Consider the following 21,983-nt stretch of genomic DNA (forward strand, 5'->3'; position numbering starts at 1 on the left):
GTGGGGACTGCATGTAAGCAAGGACAGGTTTGTCATTTTCCAGGAGGGTTTGGAGATCAATGATGTGTCCAAGATATTCAAGCTGGGGCTTACAGGTGACAACCAAAAGGATTCTGTTGTCCTTGTTCCAGGGTTGGTCTTGTTAACAGGTCAGAGCAGGGTCTGAGTCTGGCTTTGTTGATTTGAGTGGCTATGGGTTTAGGATTGTATTGTAATTGTAGAAATCCCTGCTCCAGTTCTTTAAGATGTGCATCCCAGTCAGTGAGAACAGAGCCACTGCGACATGACCACTGCAACTTTCACAGGGGTATCCAAAAAATAATTTTGCTGACAATATTTCAGAGTCAGTTTGATGGAGGGGTGGAAGTTGTTAAAGTCTTGGTGGAATTTCCCTAGAGTCCTTCCCAGCCATTCATATAATAAAGATGTCAATGTACTTTTGGTATACCAGGGGAATAAGACAACAGCTGTGTAGGATGTGGACTTCAAGGTCTGTCATAAATGTTTTAGCACATTAGGAGCCATGTGTGTGCACCTGTCAATGCCATTCATTTCTGGATATAGGGAGTCTCCAAATCTAAAATAGTTGTGCATGAGGACAAAAAAATGGGAGAGAGTAATGGAAAGCAGAAGCAGTTCCTTCATCAGGGATAAAGTTCTTTATGGTTTGTAATCCACCCTTGTGGAGGATGTTGATGTACAGAAATGTAACATTCATGGTAGCTAACAGGGTGTGAGCTGGAAGCTTGTCAATGAAAGTTAGTTTCTTTGGGAAATCTGTGCTATCTTTCAAATTGTTGGTAGCACCCATGGCATATGGAAATAGGATTGAGTCAGTGTAAGTAAAACCCCCTTCCTCAATGGTGCCAATGCCAGAGACAGTGAGGTGCCCTCAGTTGTCAGGTTTGTGGATCTTGCCTAACCTGAGCTCTCAGCAGATGGAAGGAAGCATTAATCTTCTCCTGTTTTTCCAGAGGTAGCTTCTTTCAGAGTTTATCTAGTTGCTTCTTGTATTGTACCACAGGCAACTGGTAGGGGGGGCATGTGCCCCCCACCCTCTCCCCGAGACTGGCACCTGACTCAACACGGCTCAGGATGGGGCAGTTTTTTTGCTGCATGGGCTGACCGCGTGTTTGGGGGGGGGGCACTAAGCCATGGCACAGAAGTATCGGAGTGGATATGGGGCTTTTGGCCCACCCCTGGGCCTGTCCCCAGGCCCACCCACAAATTGTACCCCCCCAGACTCAGGAGGCACCAGTCACCCCTGTATGGTAGTGTGGAATCCTTGGTCAAGAGTTTGTAAATTCAATTAAAAAAAATCTGTCTCAGCTTCCTGCATGTATGCTGTTTTATCCAGCTTTCTCTAGTCACAGCAAACATAGTAGCTCAAGATGAAGAGAAAGCAGCATGAAAGGCACATGTAAATACAAAAATTGATATTGGCCTGGAGCTGGGTCCAAAGAAAGAGTTAGGTGAGCTTCAGGCATCTAAGCCCAACACTGAGGTCCAAAAAACCCCTGGAGAGTAAACTTTTTTAGTACCTTTGTCACCTTAAATCTCATAGCTAACAACAGTCATGTTTTTGTCAGGCCACAGCCTCAAACCTGAGGCCTTGGCCTGATAGCTCAGCTGTTTACCTTTGTTTGCTCCAGGACTAGACACCCAGATGGGTTAAAGCCAGTGTGAAGCCTTGAATAGGGCCTAACCCTCCAACTACCCCATTAACCAGAATGGCTGGCCAGGGTCAGCTGACCCTCCATCCCCCACGTGTAAACCTGACTTGGAACAAGAAGTGTCTGGGCAACAGGGCAACCTGACCCAAGAGTGCTTTGGTGCTCCCTCCAGCTTGCTCCTTAGCTTTGCTTTTTGTTTTATCTTCCAGCTTCCTAACTTGGAAGACATTGGGCTGGGATGATTTAGTCAAGAATGATTCTGCCATGAACAGAGGGCTGGACCAGATGTCCTTGTGAGGACACTTCTATCCCTACTTTCTCATGATCCTACAACTTGGCTCATCCCTGGACTTTGCCCTCTGATCTCCTGGCTTCTTAACTCAGCTTGTCCCTGGACTTAGCTCGTGGATTAACCTCCTGACTTTCTGACCAGATTTGTTCTCATATTCCACTTGCCTACTCAAGCCCTAGTCAGTGCCTTGATCCCTGAATGACAGTCTCTGGCATGTCCCAAAACTGCCCTAGTATGAGCAACAAGACATCCCATTCCCATAAGAGCCCTACTAAGTTCCGAAGACTAGATATAGGGGCACCTAAGAACCCCAAGAGTCTTAATTTCATTGGTATGCACTGACCCTGTCAAACGCACACTGATAGGATTGAGCATAGCCCGAAACACAGCAGCCAGGGTTACCTTTACTCAAAATTACAGCCAGAGAATGACAGGGCACTAACCACCAGACTATGGGCAAGGCTGCATAAGGCATACTTCACTTTTTCAGTTTTAACTAGACTATGCAGCCACATGTGTGGAGCCAGAACAACAGTAAACAAGAAGAAGCCTGAGTCAGTAGCCTATAGTGTTTAGGGCCCTCAGCTGAGAGGAACAAGTCCTGGATTCTGGTCCATGCTCTGTGGATTGCCTACAGTTTTAAATTAAATTTAAAAAATAATCCTAAATGAAAGGACAAGAACAAAGGCCTCCCCCCTTAGTGACCTAACTAAGCTACAGAGTTTGGCTGTTAACTCTTGGCTTTGGAGTCAGATAGTTAAAAATTAGTTTTTGTGGCAACCAATCTGCAGGTACCGAAATCTTTCTTTAACTCTGACCCCAGGGGTATATCCTTTATACAAAAATGCTGAAAAAAAGATATACTCCTGCCTGAAGTCAAGAGGGCAAAGGAGACACATTTAGCTGACTAGACCCTTCTCTTTACCTCTGACAGCAAATATATGTATATTAATACATACATACCTCTATATCTTTGATCTAAAAAAAAAATCAAAGAAACAGTGAAGCATGGAAAAGAATATAGGTCTTTGGTAAATAAAGGAAGTGGTAACAAAGTTGAGAAATTATTTTGAAAATTGTTTATATTAAGACTATATAAATTATTTCCCCAAATTAAAAAATTAACATCAATGTAGGCTTGATTTAGCTCGTATTTCTCTAATGAAAAGGCGAAACAAGACCCCTTATTTTTGCAAAGGAAGTAGTTATCACACAGCTACAGAAATCCTATAATTATCACTTTACCTATTCCTATTTCTTCTTTCTAATTTTAAATAGCAGAACTTACAAAAATTAGAAAATATCTACTGATATTTCTTTGAATCTGATCCATGATTTAAACTATTGGTTTAAATAGACCCAGGCTGATGTACAATACTAAAAAGGAAAACTGCAACTTTAAAATAGTTGTGTTCTTTTTATTTATAACTATTTATAGTAATGTCCTTTCAAAAATCCACTGCATTCATACAAATAACTGAAGACAGAGTAATTACCTCTAGAATATATCCTGCCTCCTAGAATATAACTGGATGTTAGACAACATTAATGGTCATTTCTTTGTCTGTCTCTCATTCTTAATGATGAGTCTGAAAACATTAGTGAATACGTGTTTGTAACACGTTTCTTCTAGTCCTTTCATCTGTGGTCAGCTAGTGATGGGATTGTGATAAAATTAATTTGGAAGACTGCTAGTGATAATGAACGCTGACATGACTGAGGACAGATGCACCTCTATCTCCCTTCTTCATATATGTTGTCAGTTGGCTAAAAAAAAATTCTCGTAACTTCATGTCCTTCTAAATGTATCCTAAATCTTCAAGAGAAGCCTAGATGGTCACCTTGATGGGGTCACCTGACCCTAGTTGTCCTTCCTGCCTAATTGTGGGGGGCTGGACCCGATGATCTTGTGAGGTCCCTTCCAGCCCCTTATGATCTAGGAATCTATTCGAAACAGAGCTTTTAATTTTACAATCTCCATTTAAAGACATCATATACCTTCTACTCCACAAAATATTAAAAAAATATACAAACACAGACAAGAAGTACCTCTATACAAGGGGTGAGCAAAATGGTGGATCCAGACTCCATTTCCCAGCAGCCCCTGTCATGTCATTGCAGCTGATTTCCATGGAGACCCAAGCAGCTGTGGGGCCATGAAAGCACAGGGCCAAGGTTTCCATGGAGACTGGCCCCAGAAATGCTGGCAGGGCATACAGCTGAGCAGGGAGCTGCTTTGAGGCCTAGGCCGGGATCTTGCAGTGGTAACAGCATAGTCCAGACCTGGGGCAGAGCTGTGATCCACTGCCTACATGCCACTGTCCCATTACATATCCCTCCTCCCCTGCCTCTCTTCCCTTGTTGCCAGCAGGGTGGCCGGTATGTTGCTTCTTCCTCTTCATTTCTTTTCGAAAAGAAACTGGCATTCAGGTTTTCCTTCCCAGGGTGATGTACAATACTAAAAAGGAAAACTGCAACAAAACTTTCTCCCTTTCCAGGGCTACTTACAGACTCTAGCAAGGCCTTCTCTCCTTCAGGCAAGGCAATCCAGCCCTCTCTCCCTCTACTGGGCAAGCTTTAATCTGTCTGGACCTTTCAGTCATAAGGCCTACTGCGTTGCACCTGGACCTTGCTGACCCAAAAGGTCAAGGGGTCAGGCCCAATTTCCAGCCTCTTCTCTCCATTCTTTGTAACAGGGGCTTGGTTCCTTGTTACACACCCTTGCTCTATGAGTTGTTGGGGTGAAAAGGTTGGGGAAGGTGACTACATCCAATCTTTACACCGGTGGTATGAACCAGAACTACTCCTGTCCAACTTGCACTGAGGCTGGGCAATTCTGAATCAGCCATAATCAGTTCTCTCTTTCTGGCGCTTCTCCATTTGAGCAGGGGTTGAATGAAATCAAGAAAGAGGGCTCTTGACTTCAATGGAAGCATGTCTCTAGATCCAAAGGTAAAATCTGTCTTCTATACGGTATTAATTTTCTTCTAAAATGTTAAATAGCAAATGTAAAAATAAAACAAGTCTCTCTGCATTGCTTCAGATTTATTAAATCAGTAATATTTATTTGACCAACACAAAAACATCTGTGCAGACTCCTTACATTAAAACATTCTACTTAAGAAACACTTGGTCTCATCAGTATTACTTCCTGTACTACTGGTGTCTTCATGAACAGAGGTGCTTCTAATAGAAGATATCATCATATTAATAATATCCTTCTTTGGGTTTTCTTCTAAGTCAGTTTTAATTGCTCCAGATTCTGCTAACTTCCATTCAAGTTCTACAACCAAAAATGGTTATTTAAAACAAGCCAAGATGTGCAACAAGACATCCTAGAACAAATATGCACATAGACTACATAAATGTTAAAAGTGTTAAATACTTGCTAATTAAATTTTCACACCATATAATCATTTGGAGAAAAAAAATAAAAATCAGGAGGGAAAAAAGAAGAAAAATACCATGTAGGTGACCAAAACTGCCACTTAGATGATCAGAAAGGGAACAGAATGTCATCTCTTGGGACTTTTAAAATCTCTTCTTATATCTCTTCTTAAATTTCTTCTGAATGCCTTATTCTTGATAGACTTTTTTTTTCATACTACAAATCCTTTTCAAACAAACACAGTTATGAATGCACTAGGATTTATGAGCTTGCTTCTTGTTTTCTAGCAACTTGACACTAGTTTAACTCCGTGGAAGTGGAGCTGCATATCTAGATGGCCAGAAAACAAAATTTCATGTTCATGAAAAAAATCACTATTCCCCTAAGGAACTAGCCAACTAGTGGAATCCACAGCCTACATAGTTAGGCACCTAGATTCCCAAAATACATGGAGAGAGTTCAATATCAAGTGTGCTAAATAGGAAACCACCTAAATTAACCAATAGGAATCACTGAAGACAGGCATTTCATACCTACCATTCTCTGAGACTTTGGCACCTCAGTGTTAGCTGCAGGGAGGTACCTACACCCATTTAGGTCCAGTTACTGAACGCCCATATCCCAGCCCCCAGCCACTAGGATATATGGTATTCTAGCAATATAGTCTATAATCTACCCATGGAGCTGTCGCACTTTCCTTGCAACAATTAAATATATATTGGGTCAGAGAAGGAGCAAGGGTGAACATGACTCAACAGCTTAGTAGTTAGTACACTCACCTGAAATGGAGAGAGAAAGTTATGCTCACCCTTGCTTTGTCCCATACTCTAGCCCAGTGGTGACCAAACTTTTTGTCTGGTGTGCCACAAATTAGGCCCACATCCTCCCCAACTGCCACTCCAAATCACTTCCTCTAACCAATATGCTGCTCTGCTTTCTGCTCCATCTCCTACCCTACCTGCCATGTGCCAAACACACAAACTGACCATGCCACTTATGACATGTGTGCTGCAGGTTGGCCACCCTTCATCTAGCCCAATATATATATAACTAGCCAACTGCCCATCAAGAATGGGGGTCAGGAGCGGAGAGACCAAGGCACACGTGTGCCCCACACACACACGTGTGACCCCTTACCTCGGCGATAGAGGCAGCAGGTAGCAATCAGCAGCGGCGGCAGCGAAGGGGCAGCAGCAGCTGATTCCCCTAAAGTAAGTGGGGCAGAGGGTGCTGATGCAGCTGAGGCAGATTCGAATCCCTCTTAGTTCAGCCGATAGGGGGCTGCACTCCCCTAGCCACGCGCAGGCAGCACACGCAAACAGGCGCACTCTGTAAGGGCGCACCAGCATTTGTGTAAGGTGGGTGTGTGGTTGCGGCCTGAAAGGGCACCTCCAACAAGCGGGAGTAGTAGACTCAGCCCCGCAGACATGGTGCAGATGTGAAGCGCAGCTGCTAGGGGCCCCACCCCAGTGGCGCCACCTGCCGTGGGCTCTTCTGAGGCCTCCACCCAGACAGAGCTCCTGGTAGGGTCGGCAGCCCCCTGCCCCCCTGTCTGTAGGGGAGACTCAGTGGGATCCCAGCAGCCAGTGGGAGGGGCATGGCCTGGTGGTTCCCTTGCCTGTCCCTCCTGTGCCTGGCTTAGGGCTCTGGAGGAGCAGGTACGGGAGCTCCAGGCTGAGGTGAGCAGGCTGCGAGGGAGCAGAGCTGCAGAGGATGACACTGACTCATATTTCTGTCCACTGCAGGACTAGTCATCCAGTGTACGGTCTCCCCAGGTGGCAGAAGGTATCTACCAGATCCAGGGCTGCTTGGGCTAGCGTGGTGGAGGCTCCCAAGGTACAACTGAGGAACTGGTACTAGGCCTGGCAGCCATGAAGAAGAAGGATGAAGGGGATGCCTCCAGCAGGGACAATGCCACTCCATGCAAGCCACAGACGACGCAGAGAGAGAACATCAGGAGAAGAAAACGCCAGGTCCTCGTTATCGGGGACTCCATCCTAAGGGGAGAGGAGGGTACCATCTGCCGACCTGACCCCATGGTACAAGAGGTCTGATTCATGCCTGGGGCTCGGATTCAGGACATCGCAGAGAGGATCCCGGCCTACATTCTACCCTCAGACCAGTACCCCATGGTTCTCATCCACGTGCGAACAAATGACATGGCCAGAGGCAACCCAGACTGTATCATAAAGGACTTTGAGGCCCTGGGGGCCAAGCTCAAGGAGACAGGGACACAGGTGGTATTCTCCTCTATTCTCCCAGTGAGTAAGTGTGGACTCGAGGCCTTCATTGGCGAGGTCAATCGGCAGTTATGGAGTTGGTGCCACCAGGCAGGCCTCGGGTTCCTGGATAATGACCCATACTTTCATGCAGGGGGCTTGCTTGGGTGGGATGGGCTACACCTCTCTCCTAAAGGCAAACGTGTCTTCTCTTCCAGATTTGCTGATCTCGTGTGGCGCACTTTAAATTAGCTTCACCAGGGCATGGGGACACAGGAGGACTTGAGGACACCTCCCAACCAAGACAGGTGACATACACAAGGAGTACCCAGGTAAGCAGCAGGAGATAGTCCTGAGACTCGGGGGGGGTGGCATACGCACCAATTCAAGGCCTTAAATGCCTCTATACCAATGCTCATAGTACAGGGAGTAAGCAGGAGGAACTTGCCCTCCAGATAGCTAATTCAAACCCAGACATAGTAGGGCTCACAGAAACCTGGTAGAATTCATCCCACAACTGGGTGGTCAACATTAGGGGCTACAGGCTATACAGGCGGGATAGAACAGGGAGGAAAGGCGGGGGTGTGGCACTGTACATCAAAGAGCAATACACATCCTCAACCAGCAGGATGGGGTCAGAGGACGGGCAAGCTGAAGTGCTCTGGGTCAGGATACAGGGGGGTTGTGGGGAAACGGACTTAACAGTGGGGGTCTCCTACAGACCTCCCAACCAAGGGGAAGAGCTGGACCACAAATTCTTGGGTCAGCTTGCAGAGGTACTTAAGGCAAGGGATGTAGTTGTCATGGGTGACCTAAATTACCCGGACATCTGCTAGGAGGAGCAGTCAGCCAGGTCTGACCGCTCACAGAGGTTCCTGGCCAAGATACAGGACCTCCACTTAACCCAGGAGGTGCATAGTCCTACCAGGGGGAATGCCCTGCTGGATCTGGTCCTGGCCACAGGTGATGACCTGGTGAAGGGACTCCAGGTACTCCACCACCTGGGCAATAGTGATCATCACTTGCTGGAATTCACCATCCAGCGCACTGTCAAGGGCCTGCAGCAAGGCAGTAGCCTTAGATTTTAAAAGGGCCAACTTCAGATGAGGGCGGAGGAAGCCTTGGACTGCCAAACCAAGCAACACCCACAAGTACAGCCCAGCCTAGACTGACGAGCGGAACATATATGCAGGTAAGTAACAGGGGCCAGGGTAATGCTGAAAGTAGGGGGCCAGTGCACACATCCACAGGAGGCCTCAAATGCCTCTACACAAACACTCCTAGTATGGGAAACAAGCAGGAGGAACTTACCCTCCTGCTAGCTGACACCAACCCAGTATGCCTCACTGTGGCTCATTGAAATGTGGTGGGACCCAAAGCACGACTGGGCGGTGAATATCAAGGGCTATAGGCTGTACAGGAGAGATAGGACAGGGAGGAAAGGTGGGGGTGTAGTGCTCTACATTAAGGAGGAATACACATCCTCATCAATTAGCAAAGAATCAGAGGAGGGGCACTCTGAAGTGCTCTGGGTTAGAATACAAGGCAGTCGAGGGGAAAGAGATTTAATGTTGGGGTTCTACTACAGACCTCCCAACCAAGGGGAAGAGCTAGACCAGGAATTCTTAAGTCAGCTCACAGAGGTAGTTAGGTCAAAGGACATGGTCATCATGGGTGACCTGAACTTTCCAGAAATCTGCTGGGAAGATCAGTCAGCCAGGTCTGACTGCTCACATAGGTTCCTAGCCAGAATGCAGGACCTCCATCTAACCTAGGAGGTGCACAGCCCCACCAGGGGAGATCCCTTGTTGAACCTGGTGCTGGCCATGGGCAACAATCTGGTGAGGAGGCTGCAGGTGCTTGACCACGTGGGTGACAGCAATCATCACCTGCTGGAATTCACCATCCAGCACAAGATGGCAAAAGCCTGCAACAAGGCAGCAGCCCTAGATTTCAGGAGGGGGGACTTCAATGAGCTAAGGAGAATAGTTGGGGAAGCACTGAGGTCCTGGTGGGGAGGGGAGCCAGGTGTCCAAGAAGAGTGGTCGCTCCTTAAGGAGACAATCCTCCAAGCCCAAAGGGAGGTAATCCCAACACGGATCGAAGGGGGCAGGAAGGTGCAAAAGCCCCCATGGCTCACCAAAAGCAGCCGGGAATGTCTCCTAGCTAAAAGGGAGGCGTACACCCAATAGAAGGAAGAGGCCATCACCAGGGAGGATTATACTGCAGTTGCGCAGGGATGCAGGGGGGCAGTCAGGAAGGCCAAGGTGGAGATGGAACTGGGACTAGCTTCCCAGATCAAGGACAACAAGAAGTCCTTTTTTAAATACTTAGGGGACAAAAAGAAGGTTCTGGGTAACGTGGGGCCCCTGCATGACACGCTAGGAAATTTGGTCATCACACCAGACGACAAAGCCAACATATTTAACAATTTCTTTGCCTCCATTTTCCTGAGCAAGGACCAGAACAGCCACCCCTCTTCTGGGCCCCCCTTAGACCTCAGGGGAGGCACACCTAGGCCAAGGGTTAGTGAAGAACTAGTTAGGGAACTTCTGGAGGGACTGGATGTATTCAAAATCAGCTGGTCCAGACAATCACCACCCTAGAGTACTGAGGGAATTAGCTGAGGTCATTGCAGGACCCCTGGCACGGCTTTACAAGCACTCGTGGTGCCCTGGTGTGGTGCCAGAGGACTGGAAGAGGGCCAATGTGGTTCCCATCTTCAAAAAGGGGAGGAAGGAGGACCCAGGAAACTATAAGCCAGTTAGTCTTACCTTGATCCTGGGCAAGCTTTTAGAGAGAATTATGGTGGCACATGTCCACGAGGGGCCAGCAGGGGAGATTATGCTTACGGGCAACCAACGTGGGTTCATTACAGGCAGGTCCTGTCAGACCAACCTGATGGCCTTCTACAAACAGGTCACCAAATCCTTAGATGCAGGGCTAGCAGTAGACATAGTCTTCCTGGACTTTCGGAAGGCCTTCGACACTGTCTCTCACCCTGTACTCATTAAGAAACTGGGGGACTGTGGTGTCGACACCCACACAGTCAAATGGGTCACCAACTGGCTGCAGGGCCGCACTCAGAGAGTGGTAGTGGACAGGTCATTTTTGACCTGGAGGGATGTGGGCAGTGGGGTTCCGCAGAGCTCGGTCCTCGGGCCCGCACTGTTCAACATCTTCATCAGTGACTTGGACAAGGGGGTAAAAAGCACCCTGTTCAAATTTGCTGATGACACTTAGATGTGGGGGGATGTGGGTACTCTAGAAGAGAGGAATAGGCTGCAATCGGACCTAGACAGGTTACAGAGGTGGGCAGATGAGAACAGGATGGGATTCAACACCGACAAGTGCAAAGTGCTGCACCTGGGGAGGAACAACCAGCAGCATACCTACAGGCTGGGGAACTCCCTTCTCATCAGTACAGAGGCAGAAAAGGATCTTGGAGTCATCACTGATGCCAAGATGAACATGGGCCGGCTGTGTGGGGATGCAGTCAGGAAGGCCAACCACACCTTGTCATGCATCCACAGATGCATCTCAAGCAGGTCCAAGGAGGTGATCCTCCCCCTCTATTTGGCACTGGTCAGGCCACAGCTGGAGTACTGCATCCATTTCTGGGCGCCGCATTTTAAGAGGGATGTGGACAACATGGAGAGGGTCCAGAGGAGGGCCACTCACATGATATGGGGGGAGAAGGGCAGGCCCTACAAGGAGAGGCTTGTTCAGCCTTCACAAGAGAAGTCCCTGTTCCCCCTAGCACTACCAGGAGTGACTAGGAATAACGGTCACAAGCTGGCAGAGGGCAGATTTAGGCTAGATATCAGGAGGTGCTACTTCACTGTCAGGGTGGCTTGGATCTGGAACCAACTTCCAAGAGAAGTGGTGCTGGCTCCTAACCTGGAGGTCTTTAAGAGGAGGCTGGATGAACACCTTGCTGGAGTTGTTTGACCCCAGTACTCTTTCCTGCCATGGCAGGGGGTCAGACTCCATGATCTGCTCAGGTCCCTTGCGACCCTACAAACTATGAAACTATGAACTATGAGTTGAGGCGATTTGTGGGAGAGGCACTAGGATCCTCGAGAGTAGTGGAACTGGGTGCCCAAGATGAGTGGTTGTTCCTTAAGGAGATGATTACTTAGAGCCCAAGGGGTGACAATCCCAACAAGAAGCAAAGGGAGCAAGAGTACCCAAAAGCCCCCCTGGCTCACCAAGGGCATTCGTGAATGTCTGATTGCCAAAAAGGAGGCGTACACTCAGTGGAATGGAGGGGCTATCACCAAAGAAGAGTATACCTCCACTGCTCGGGTCTGTAAGGGGCCTGTTAGGAAAGCTAAGGCAGATACAGAACTAGGGCTAGCATCAAGGATCAAAGATAATAAAAAGTCCTTTTTTTAAATACACAGAAAGAATGAAGGCAGGCTCGTATAACGTGAGGCCCATGCAGGATATGCTTGGCAATCTGGTGGTTGCACCAGAGGAGAAAGCAGACCTCTTTAAGAATTTCTTTGCCTGTGTTTTCTTCTGCAGGGACCGGGACTCCTCTACCAAGATTCAGGACGGACCCGGAGAAAATCCACCAAGCTTAGGGTCAGGGAGGACCGGGTTAGAGAACTTCTGGAGGGGCTCCCATATTCAAATCAGCAGGTCCAGATGTTCTCCACATCAGGGTGTTGAGGGAATTGGCAGGGGTTATCGCGGGGCCCCTGGCACGGCTTTACGAGCACTTGTGGTGCTCTGGCCAGGTGCCGGATGACTGAAAGAGGACCAGTGTGGTCCCCATCTTTAAAAAAGGGAAGCAGGAGGACCTGGGCAACTATAGGCCTGTTAGTTTTACTTCAGTCCTAGGGAAGCTCTTTGAGAAGATTATTAAGAAGCATATCTGTGATTGGCCAGCAGTGGAGATGATGCTCAAGGGCAACCAGCATGGGTTCATTAGGGGCAGCTCCTGTCAGATCAACCTTATTGCCTTTTATGATCAGGTCACAAAATCACGCAGGTGTCACGGTGGATGTAATCTTTCTGGACTTCAGGAAGGCCTCTGGCACTGTCTCCCACCCCATTCTCATTAAAAAGCTAGGTGACTGTGGCATTGATGCCTACACAGTCAGATGGATTGCTAATTAGTTGAGGGACCGCACCCAGAGAGTGGTGGTGGACAGGTCATTTTCGACCTGGAGGGAAGTGGGCAGTGAAGTCCCCCAGGGCTCGGTCCTTGGGCCTGCACTGTTCAATTTCTTTATTAGCAACTTGGACAATGGGGTGAAGAGCAGCCTGTTTAAATTCACAGACGACACCAAAATTTGGGGTGAGGTGGGCACACTAGAAGGGAAGGACAGATTACAGCAGGACCTGGACAGGTTACAGGGGACAGGCCAATGAAAATAGGATGGGATTCAATACTGACAAGTGCAGGGTGCTGCACTTGGGCAGTAGGAACCAGCAGCATACCTATAGGCTGGGGAACTCCCTTCTTGAAAGCATGGTGACAGAAAGAGATCTTGGAGTCATTACTGACTCCAAGATGAACATGGGCCAAAAATGCGAGAACACGGTCAGTAGGGCTAACTGTACCTTGTCGTGCATCCACAGATGCATCATGAGCAAGACCAAGAAGGTGATCCTCCCCCTCTATGTAACACTAGTCAGGCTGCAGCTGGAGTACTGCATTCAGTTCTGGGCGCTGCACTTCAGGAAGGATGTGGACAGCATTGAGAAGGGTCCAAAGGAGGGCCACTCGCATGCTCCGGGGACAGCAGGGCAGACCTTATGAGGAGAGGCTACAGGACCTTAACCTGTTCAGCATTCTCAAGAGAAGGCTGAGGGGGGACCTGGTGGCTGTCTATAAACTTACTGGATGGGACCAGCGGGGTTTGGGAGAGACCTTGTTCCCCCGAGCGCCTCCCAGAGTAACAAGGAATAATGGCCATAAGTTGCTAGAGAGTAGGCTTAGACTAGACATTAGAAGGCACTACTTCACAGTCAGGGCAGCTAGGATCTGGAACCAACTTCCAAGAGAGGCTCCTACCCTGGGAGTCTTTAAGAGGAGGCTTGACATTTACCTGGCCGGGGTCATTTGGGCCCAGTTTTCTCTCCTGCTCAGGGCAGGGGGTCAGACTAGAAGATCTACACGATCCCTTCCAACCCTACATCTATGAATCTATGAATGACAGGGGGGAGGGTGCTGGGATGAAGTACTGCCCCATGCTGATGCTGTTCTGCCTCTTGTAAGGAGTGGGGTAGGGGACCTGAGGCCAGTGCTGCTGGCCTCAGCTCCTAAATCCCCTATCCAGTCCTTGGTGCAGCTTTGGATCATGGTGATGCTCCCCCATGCTTGGAACACTCTGATTGGCTGTTTCCGTTAGCCAATCAGAGCACTAATAAAGTATTATGGCCAGACAGACAGACTTATATTAGAATTACTCCATGAAAACAGAACAGTTTCAGCAGCAGAGTTCTAGACCAGTGGGGGCCCAACTTTTTTGGCAGGCATACTACAAATTAGCACAGCATCCTCCAATTGCCACTTTGATTTTCTTCCCCTGCTGGATCTGCTGTTTTGCTTTCTGCTCCCTGCCCTGTGCTCACTTGCTCACTGTCTGATATGCTGCTCTGTTTTCTTCTCCCTACTTCATATGCCACTGTGCTGCCTACCCCCTCCACAACCTGGGGTGTGTCACACACAGGCTACCAGGGTCACTTGTGGCACACAAGCCAGAGGTTAGCTATCCCAATTCAGAATATGCTTTAATTTGGTGGTTTGTACAGTCTTCTAGTTAGCAGGAGACAAGGATAGAAATTCCTTCCAGCTGGGCATGGAACTAAGCCTCAGTGTTCCGTATTAGTGGGTTAGTGCTCTTAACAACTGAGATTCTGGATAAAAGAGAGTGGCTATGTTTACTGTGTAAGTTAATGTGGCAGATGTGTTATCCAATTGTGTCTTTCAGGAGAGATGCACAGAGGAATGATTTATGGATCTTGAGAACTTACATGTGAGTTTGACATCTATCTACTCATCGCTGTCAAAATAGAAGAACTTGCAGACATGCTCAGAGGCAGACCTTTACATGGCTAGAAAACTTCACTTACAGCCATGTAGATACCTGTAGACTTCAGGGATCTCCAGCACTGAGGCAGGTTTTTAGGGTCTAAATTTTTATCTTAGGTATTGTGACGGGGGCGTCACAAGGCCGGTCCCGATGTTGGCCTGCACACCTGTCTAGGGCAGTCTGCCCTATCTCACCTGCCATGACTTGGTGCATAAAAGAAAATGTAATAACGCGGGAGGCTGCCCATTTTATGTCCTGTTACCAAGGGCATCATACACAGCTCCAACCTCCCTTATACTGTGTCCCATGTCTCGCAGATGGCATCCCAAATCAATAGTAGGCCACAGGCCCACACTACCCACTATAACTCAGGTACCCAGAAACTACCCTTGGTTTCTAAGCCCCCTCACTGGGGCCTCCATCTTCTGCCCTCTCACTAGGGCCTTATGCCCTCTCACTAGGACCATCAACTGCTCGCTAAACTCTTTGGAGCTGGCCTGCGTGCAGTCCTTCAGGGCACTCCTGCGGCCTACTCTGCATGTCCCTGTGCAGCCCTTCAGGCCTGCCTATGCACACCTTACACTGCACCCATTCAGCCCAGTCCTTCAGGCTGATGTGTACCTTATTCTGCATAGCCTTCCCACCACCCCCTCACTAGGGCTACTCTACCACCCCTTCACTGGGGCTACCGGGGTTTTACACCCCGTATGGAGTGCCTGGCCCCCGCTGCCCGTTCCTACAGCTGGGTTACCCATCAGGTTTTGGGGGCTGGGGCTATAAGGCACCCCATACTCGCTTTTCACTAGGGAGGCAACTGGTATGTCATTTCCTAGGGATAATTCTGCTACAGGTGGCCCCACCACACCATCCTGCCCTAGCAAAATGTAGTTTTTAGTTATTCCCCAGGACAAAGAGCCTCCATCTTCCTCATAGCTCCTTCCCTGTACCTCCAAGGCGTTCCGTAAGCAGCAATGTTCTCCCTACAGCTGCTTGCAGCAAATTCCTGGCACCCCTGCTCAGGCCTGCTCTTATTGCTAGCTGCTGAGCCCTCTTCTCCAACCAGATAGTCTCCTGCTGGCCATGTAACACCTTATTGGGGAGTGCAGCCACCTGCAGGATGCTCTGCTGCTTGATCTAAGCCCTTAAAGTGGCAGGCACAAAAGGTGTCCTGCCACAGGTATCTATAGGGGCACTCAGCCCTTAAATACTCTTACACATCTAGCCACATTTGTTTTGTTCTGCTGTGAAACAAACCCAATTCTTTTTTTCTAATGAAAAATGTTGAGAAAAAGAGAGAGACCCATTTAAAAACAACAAAGAACCTCCTCACCCCAAAATCCACAAAGCAAAAGACAACAGTGGTTAGGAAAGTTACCTTAAATGTGGGACATCCAGTCCAAATCCCTGCTCTGCTTGATTCAGACAAAGGACCTAAACCTGGATCTCCCACAAGTGCCCTAATGACTTAGGGCACTGACTGACTGAGGTAACAGGATCCTTAGAAAAGAGTCATCCTGGTGCCAACTCAACCTTGTCTCAGTATTTTGTACTCCAAGCTACTAGCATACCAGTTTTTGTGCAGAAATAGAAACCCAGTAGAGTCTAACAGTTAAATCTCATTTTATTATTCCTGTTTTCTGTAAAACTATTAAAAAAGACCTCACCCTTTCACTGTGATCTTGAGAATCAGTGCTTAATAATTACATGTATTTTACTATAAAATAAACGATTCTAAGGTAGTTTTGTTACCTTCTAGTTTAAGATTTGTTCCTCCACATTCAGTAACTCCAATAAGTCTGCCTTTTATCTGACCATTTTTGTATACAAATATTGTGGGTAGACATCTGTCATGGTAGTTTTGTATACAACTGTTCACAATAGCTTTCACAAACTTGGTTTCTGGAAACTTTCTGGCTAGCAGGTTGAGGTGTTGGTTAACCAGTACACACATGGGTATGCTAAAAGAGAATAAATACATTTGGTGACAAAGTTCTGGCATAATAATTTGTAACATGCATACTACAATTTTTTTAACCCCTCAAGAATATAGTACATTTTTACATTTACTCAGCATGTCGCTATTTTGTTTTTAACAGGATTCCACTAAAGATTTCTTCTTTGGCTTGTCCTATGAGAAGACTCTAGCCTAAGGAACTGTCAAAATAAACATATGGATGCCATGACATTTATCATATAGGTCACTACTGCTTTAGAAACTTCATGTGCCCTGCCTGTTTTGTTTTCTCATACCTGCTAAGATCTTAGAGATGATTTTATAAATTCAATAGTTTTTGTACTAGATTGTAAATGCCTAGTTATATAACGTGTGTGTGTGTGTGTGTGTGTGTGTGTGTGTGTGTGTGTGTGTGTGTGTGTGTGAGAGTTATATATTTCTAAATTAGATATTACAAGTTTGTTTTTTTCCCTTCCCTATTTATTTCTTAAATCTTATAGAGGCCACTGGTAGATGAACATTTTTTAAAATTTACGATTAACATGTTAATTGTATAATTCAAGCAATCACCCAATAACGAGCCGCAAAAATGGCACTCCAACCTCAAAAATGTTACTTGTTAAATGCAGAATGTCTTTGTAACTCATTTGCATCACACGCTAATTTGAATGTGCAGCATGTTACACATAGGGTAACTGTATGTATTCATAAAGCAGTTGAGAAGTATTCTTCAACAATCAACCTTTTGATCTTTAGAAGCTCCTGTTCTATCAAAACAGGTTAAGATCATACTTTACAAAAACTAGTTTTTGACTTAAAGAATGATAAAAGTTATTTACTGTATTTTAACTTGAATGAGTTGAGATATGGGTGCAGGGTAGTGGGATAGATTTTTATACATAGGTGTGAATAGAAGTTGGGAGGCATAGTTGGGATGGGATGGAGGGTTTGTTCTCCAAGGCCATTTGTACACATGATAGGGGTTTAGTTCTCCCTAAATTGAAACAGTGGGTTTTTGTGTCGATTAAAAACCCACTGTTTTAATTTAGGGACTTCCATCTATTACAGAACAGTGATGGCCCACCAGCAGCTCACCCCACTGGCTGTGGGCAGGCTCCACCAGGAAAAAAAAAAAAAAAAGCGTGGGGCCCAATCCTTTTTTCCCCCTGGAGCCTGCCTACCTCTTCCACAGCTGGGGGATGAGCTGTGGCAGGCCCCAAGCTGCAGGGGGTCTGGTCCTTCCCTTCACGGTGGTGACGCCCCCCCAGGCAGCACCAACCCACTAACACCCTGCTCTGGTGGCCCCAAAGGGCACTGTTGCTGCAGAAGGAGGGACTGGACCCCCAACATGCAGGCAGGCTCCGCCAAAAAAAAAGCAGTAGGGGGCCTGATCTATTTCTTTTTTCCTCCCAGAGCCTGCCCGCATCTCCCATGGCCAGAGGGTGAGCTGCTGGCAGAGCCTGTGCTTGCAAGCTGCTGCTGGGTCACACAGTCCCTGAGCTGCGAGGGGACCCAGTACTTCCCTCCATGGCAGCGACATCCCCAGATATCGTGCTAGCTGCATGGGTGATGGCCCAGGTTGCAGGCAGCACCCAGCCCAGTCCAACAGTGCACAGGGTGCTGGAAGCCCAGACAAGCTTAGGGAAGCTCAGACTTGGCAGGCTTCTAGCACCCCACGCACCATCCCTGCCGCATTCTTACCACATGGGACCACCCAGCAACAGGCTGGCTTGCCCCTGGGGCAGCGCAGGAAGGCAGCAGGAAGGCAACTTGGTGTGCTAGTAGCTGGAGAAGGCGGCGGGGATGGTGCATGGTGCGTTGGAAGCCTGCCAAACCCGAGCTTCCCTGAGCACGCTTGGGCTTCCAGCACCTCATGCCTTCCACTGCCTTCTCTGGATCTAGTGCTAAAATGTGTTAGGTAGCAAACTAAAACACATCGGATGTGTTTTACTTTGCTACGTAACAAAATTATTTAAATTGAAATAAGCTGTACATGTGTGGCAGTGTGACAAAACTGAAACATAATATAGGCAGTCCTCAGACTTATGACACAACTGGTTCCTGAAAACCACATCTTAAGTCGAAACGTTGCAACTCAGAACCAATTCTCCCATGGGAAACAATGTTATAAATGGGGGATTGGTTTCTGAACCAAGGCCCGATACCCTATTTTCACCAAAAATAACTCAGCATATAGATAAGTGATATGGCTATGTTAATGTATTTCTATTGTAAATAGCAATCACATTGATTTGGAAGGACTTTTTTGAGGAGACTTTGATGGACATTTTGAAGGGTTCTTGGCTGGAGTCTTCTCAGGAGTCCTGGCTGTTTTTTCTGGAGTCTTATCTGCTTTCTTAAAGAAAGTGTATATAAAAGTGTAATTAAACTGCTTAAAAGGACTATTTTGTCATGTGTATGAGCATCCCAAGGTAACAAGCATGGAAACGGGAGCAGATAGGGTCAAGTTTTAAAGTTTGTTTTTTTATCTTGTGTGTTATTGTAAGCCATTCTGAGCCTTTTGAGATATATATGTGGTCAATATATTGTTGTTATTGTCGTTGTCTAGATTTATATTTCACTTATTGTATTTATATGCCACAAGTATTCAAATCAGTCTTCTCAATGGCATTTTCTGTTCTGATCATTCAGCTGCCTCAAATACCCTCACAAACTGCTCCAGTGGCACAAAGGGGTGAAACTAACCAAATACTACTCCCTTCCTTCTTCACTATGGAATCCCACTCACCTATAACTCCAAAAAAAGAAGAGGAAGCATAGGATGAGTTGTGGAATGTGCATATGGATAATACATCTCAAAGAACTCAATTTACAAGAGGCAAATCATTTTTTTTCAAAATATTCTTTTTGTGAAATTAGTAAATGGTACACCACTGCAATGATGGCTGCAAGTTGGAAATGAAGAAACAAGAGAATGGAGCACAGTATATGATCTAGAAGCTTCAGCAATAGACTATGTTACAATGTTTGAGCAGATTCCCAAGTGCTTGCTTTCTATGGCCATGATGGAAAAATTCTTTGCAGATACTGCAGAGCTATCTGAAGTAAGGTGGAATGAGCTGTGAAAGAATGGTTGAGGAGTGTGCCGGGGCACAGGACCAGAAAGGGAGGAAGCCTCATCCAGAGGCAAACCCCTAACCAAAGGAAAAAAAGGGAAAAACAACTTACCTGTTCCAGGGGCCGGGAGGAGCAAGGAAGCCCAGAGCGAGAAAGATAAGGTTTGTAAGCTGTGCCCATATACAGCTGGGGCTGGGTGACGTCATGAGGACACGCCACTTGGCGGAAATGAAAGAGGGCCACGAAAGCGCGGGAAGGCCACCGAGGCCCAGCGAGCCAGTGGGGAACCGCTGGGCAGAAGGCTTCCAGCCACTGTGGCTGGCAGCCAGCAGCTGACAGTGGCAACAGCAGCGGCAGCAGTGGAGGCAGCGGTGGTGGAAGCAGCGAGGACAGCAGGGGATCCCCGAGCCGGAGAAGACGGGTGGGGATCAGAGACGCTGGCAGGGAGGCCGGCAAAGGCAGCAGCAACAGCAACGGTGGAAACAGTGGGAGTGGCAGAGGATCCCTGAGCCAAGGACCAGTGGGGGTGTTGGAGATGCCGGCAGGAAAATCGGCAGGGACACCGGCTGCAGCAGCGACAGCGGCAGGGAACCCCGAGCTGGAGTAGACCAGTAGGGTAAAGGGAGCTGGCGTGAGAGCCCCAATAAGGGGCAATGGGTCCGCCGCCCCGAACAGAGACGAACGCAGGGAGAAAGAGAGGGAGAGAGAAATAGTGAGAGACCCCAATTGGGTGAGGCACAAGTACTGGCCCAGAGGGGGCCCTAGCCGGAGGGAGTTAGGGGAATTAAGGGGGTACGGAGATTTCATTGAGGCGATCCCCCCGCCCTTCTTTCCATTAGGTCACATTTCACTAGTAGTCGTGGTGGTAGCCTTGTTTCTTTCCTTCACATTGGGTGTTTTGGGAGAAGGGGTATAGGATCTGGGTATTGGCAGTGGTTCCCTTTCAGGGGCACGTCTACTTTGATCCCCTGGAAGAAGGTGGATCAACAAAGCCTGTAGCGCCAGGCAAGGGTGGCACAGGCCCCGTGAACGGGGAGGGGGAGGAACCCCGCCAGAATGCACTGGGCCTACCATCAGCGGTCATTAAGGGCACCAGCAAAGATGAGCCTGAAAGCCAAGAGTTTCCCAGACCCTCACGGGAGCTTGACCAGGGCCCTGGGTGGTCACCAGCAAGAGGTAACACCAAGGACAGGAAAAACACCAGCAGGGCTAGCTGTGAACAGACTCAGAGGTCTGTCTCTAAGGGTGGCGTAGATTAGCCTGTGTGCCAGGCTGCTGTGCTGGGAGTCAGAGCCAAGGGGGTTCCCCTTCAAGTGCTCATGACAGAGTATCAGGTTTCTTTTGTTTGTTTGTCTATTTGTATGAAGTTTAAAGATTTAACAAGGTTTGAGTAGGGAGGATTGACTGAAGAGCTCCTCAGGGAGCATAGATTCATAGATTGTTAGGGGCTGGAAGGCATCTTTTAGATCAAGTCCAGCCCCCACTGCTCTAAGCAGGAAGACAACTGGGGTTAGGTGACCCCAGAAAGGTGACTTGTGACTGTCTAGTCTCCTCTTGAAAACTGTGCCCAACTGGCTGTGACTGCACTGCCTCTGGAAGGAGTTTATTCCACAATCTGGACACCCTGTGAAGGAGTTTTTCCTCATATTGAGCATGAAGTGGCCTTCCAGCAGTTTATTATATCCATTGGTCCTGGTCTTCCCTGGGGGTGCCCTAGTAAACAGCTGTTCACCGAGCTCTTGATGCACTCCTCTGATATAGCAGTAAGACACTATCAAGTCCCCTCTCAACCTTCTCTCCTTTAGGCTAAAGAGGCCCAGGTCCATCGGCCTTTCCTCGTATGGCTTACCTTGCAAGTCCCTGATCATACAGGTGGCTCTTCTTTGGACCCTCTCAAGTTTTTCCATGTCCTTATTGAAGTGCAGCACCCAGAACTGGTCACAGTACTCCAACTGCTGTCTCACTAGTGCGGAGTACAGTGGAAGTATCATTTCCTTAGTTTTACATAAGATGTATCAGTTGATGCATGCCAGCATGTTGTTTGCCCTGCTGACCACCACCTCACACTGATGGCTCATATTCATACAATGGTCAATCATTACACCTAGGTCTCTTTTGGCCATGGTGCAAGTCAAGATGTCGCCGAACCTATATGTATGCTGAGGGTTGTTTGCCCCCCAGATGGAGTACCTTACACTTGGAAGTGTTAAACTTTATCTAGTTCTAGTCTGACCAACTCTCGAGGCTGTCCAGGTCCACCTGTATCTGCAACCTATTATCTGGCATGACCACACTGCCCCATAACTTGGTGTCATCCACAAACTTGGCCA

At 47.8% G+C, this 21,983-nt stretch overlaps 1 protein-coding gene across 1 annotated transcript in view; it reads right to left on the reverse strand.

Moving 5' to 3' along the window:
• Positions 1-5,069: 5,069 nt before the first annotated feature.
• Positions 5,070-21,983, reverse strand: part of PDCL2 (phosducin like 2) — a 34,365-nt gene continuing 17,451 nt past the window's right edge. Inside the window, exons 5-6 of the mRNA XM_090034703.1 lie at positions 16,371-16,579; positions 5,070-5,248 (exon numbers count right to left, since the gene is read on the reverse strand). Of these exons, the coding sequence (XP_089890829.1) occupies positions 5,070-5,248; positions 16,371-16,579 (388 nt within the window). The remainder of the gene's footprint in view (positions 5,249-16,370; positions 16,580-21,983) is intronic.

Source organism: Crocodylus siamensis, chromosome 2 (assembly GCF_052110815.1).
Source record: "Crocodylus siamensis isolate JL-2025a chromosome 2, ASM5211081v1, whole genome shotgun sequence".
Classification (NCBI taxonomy): domain Eukaryota; kingdom Metazoa; phylum Chordata; order Crocodylia; family Crocodylidae; genus Crocodylus; species Crocodylus siamensis.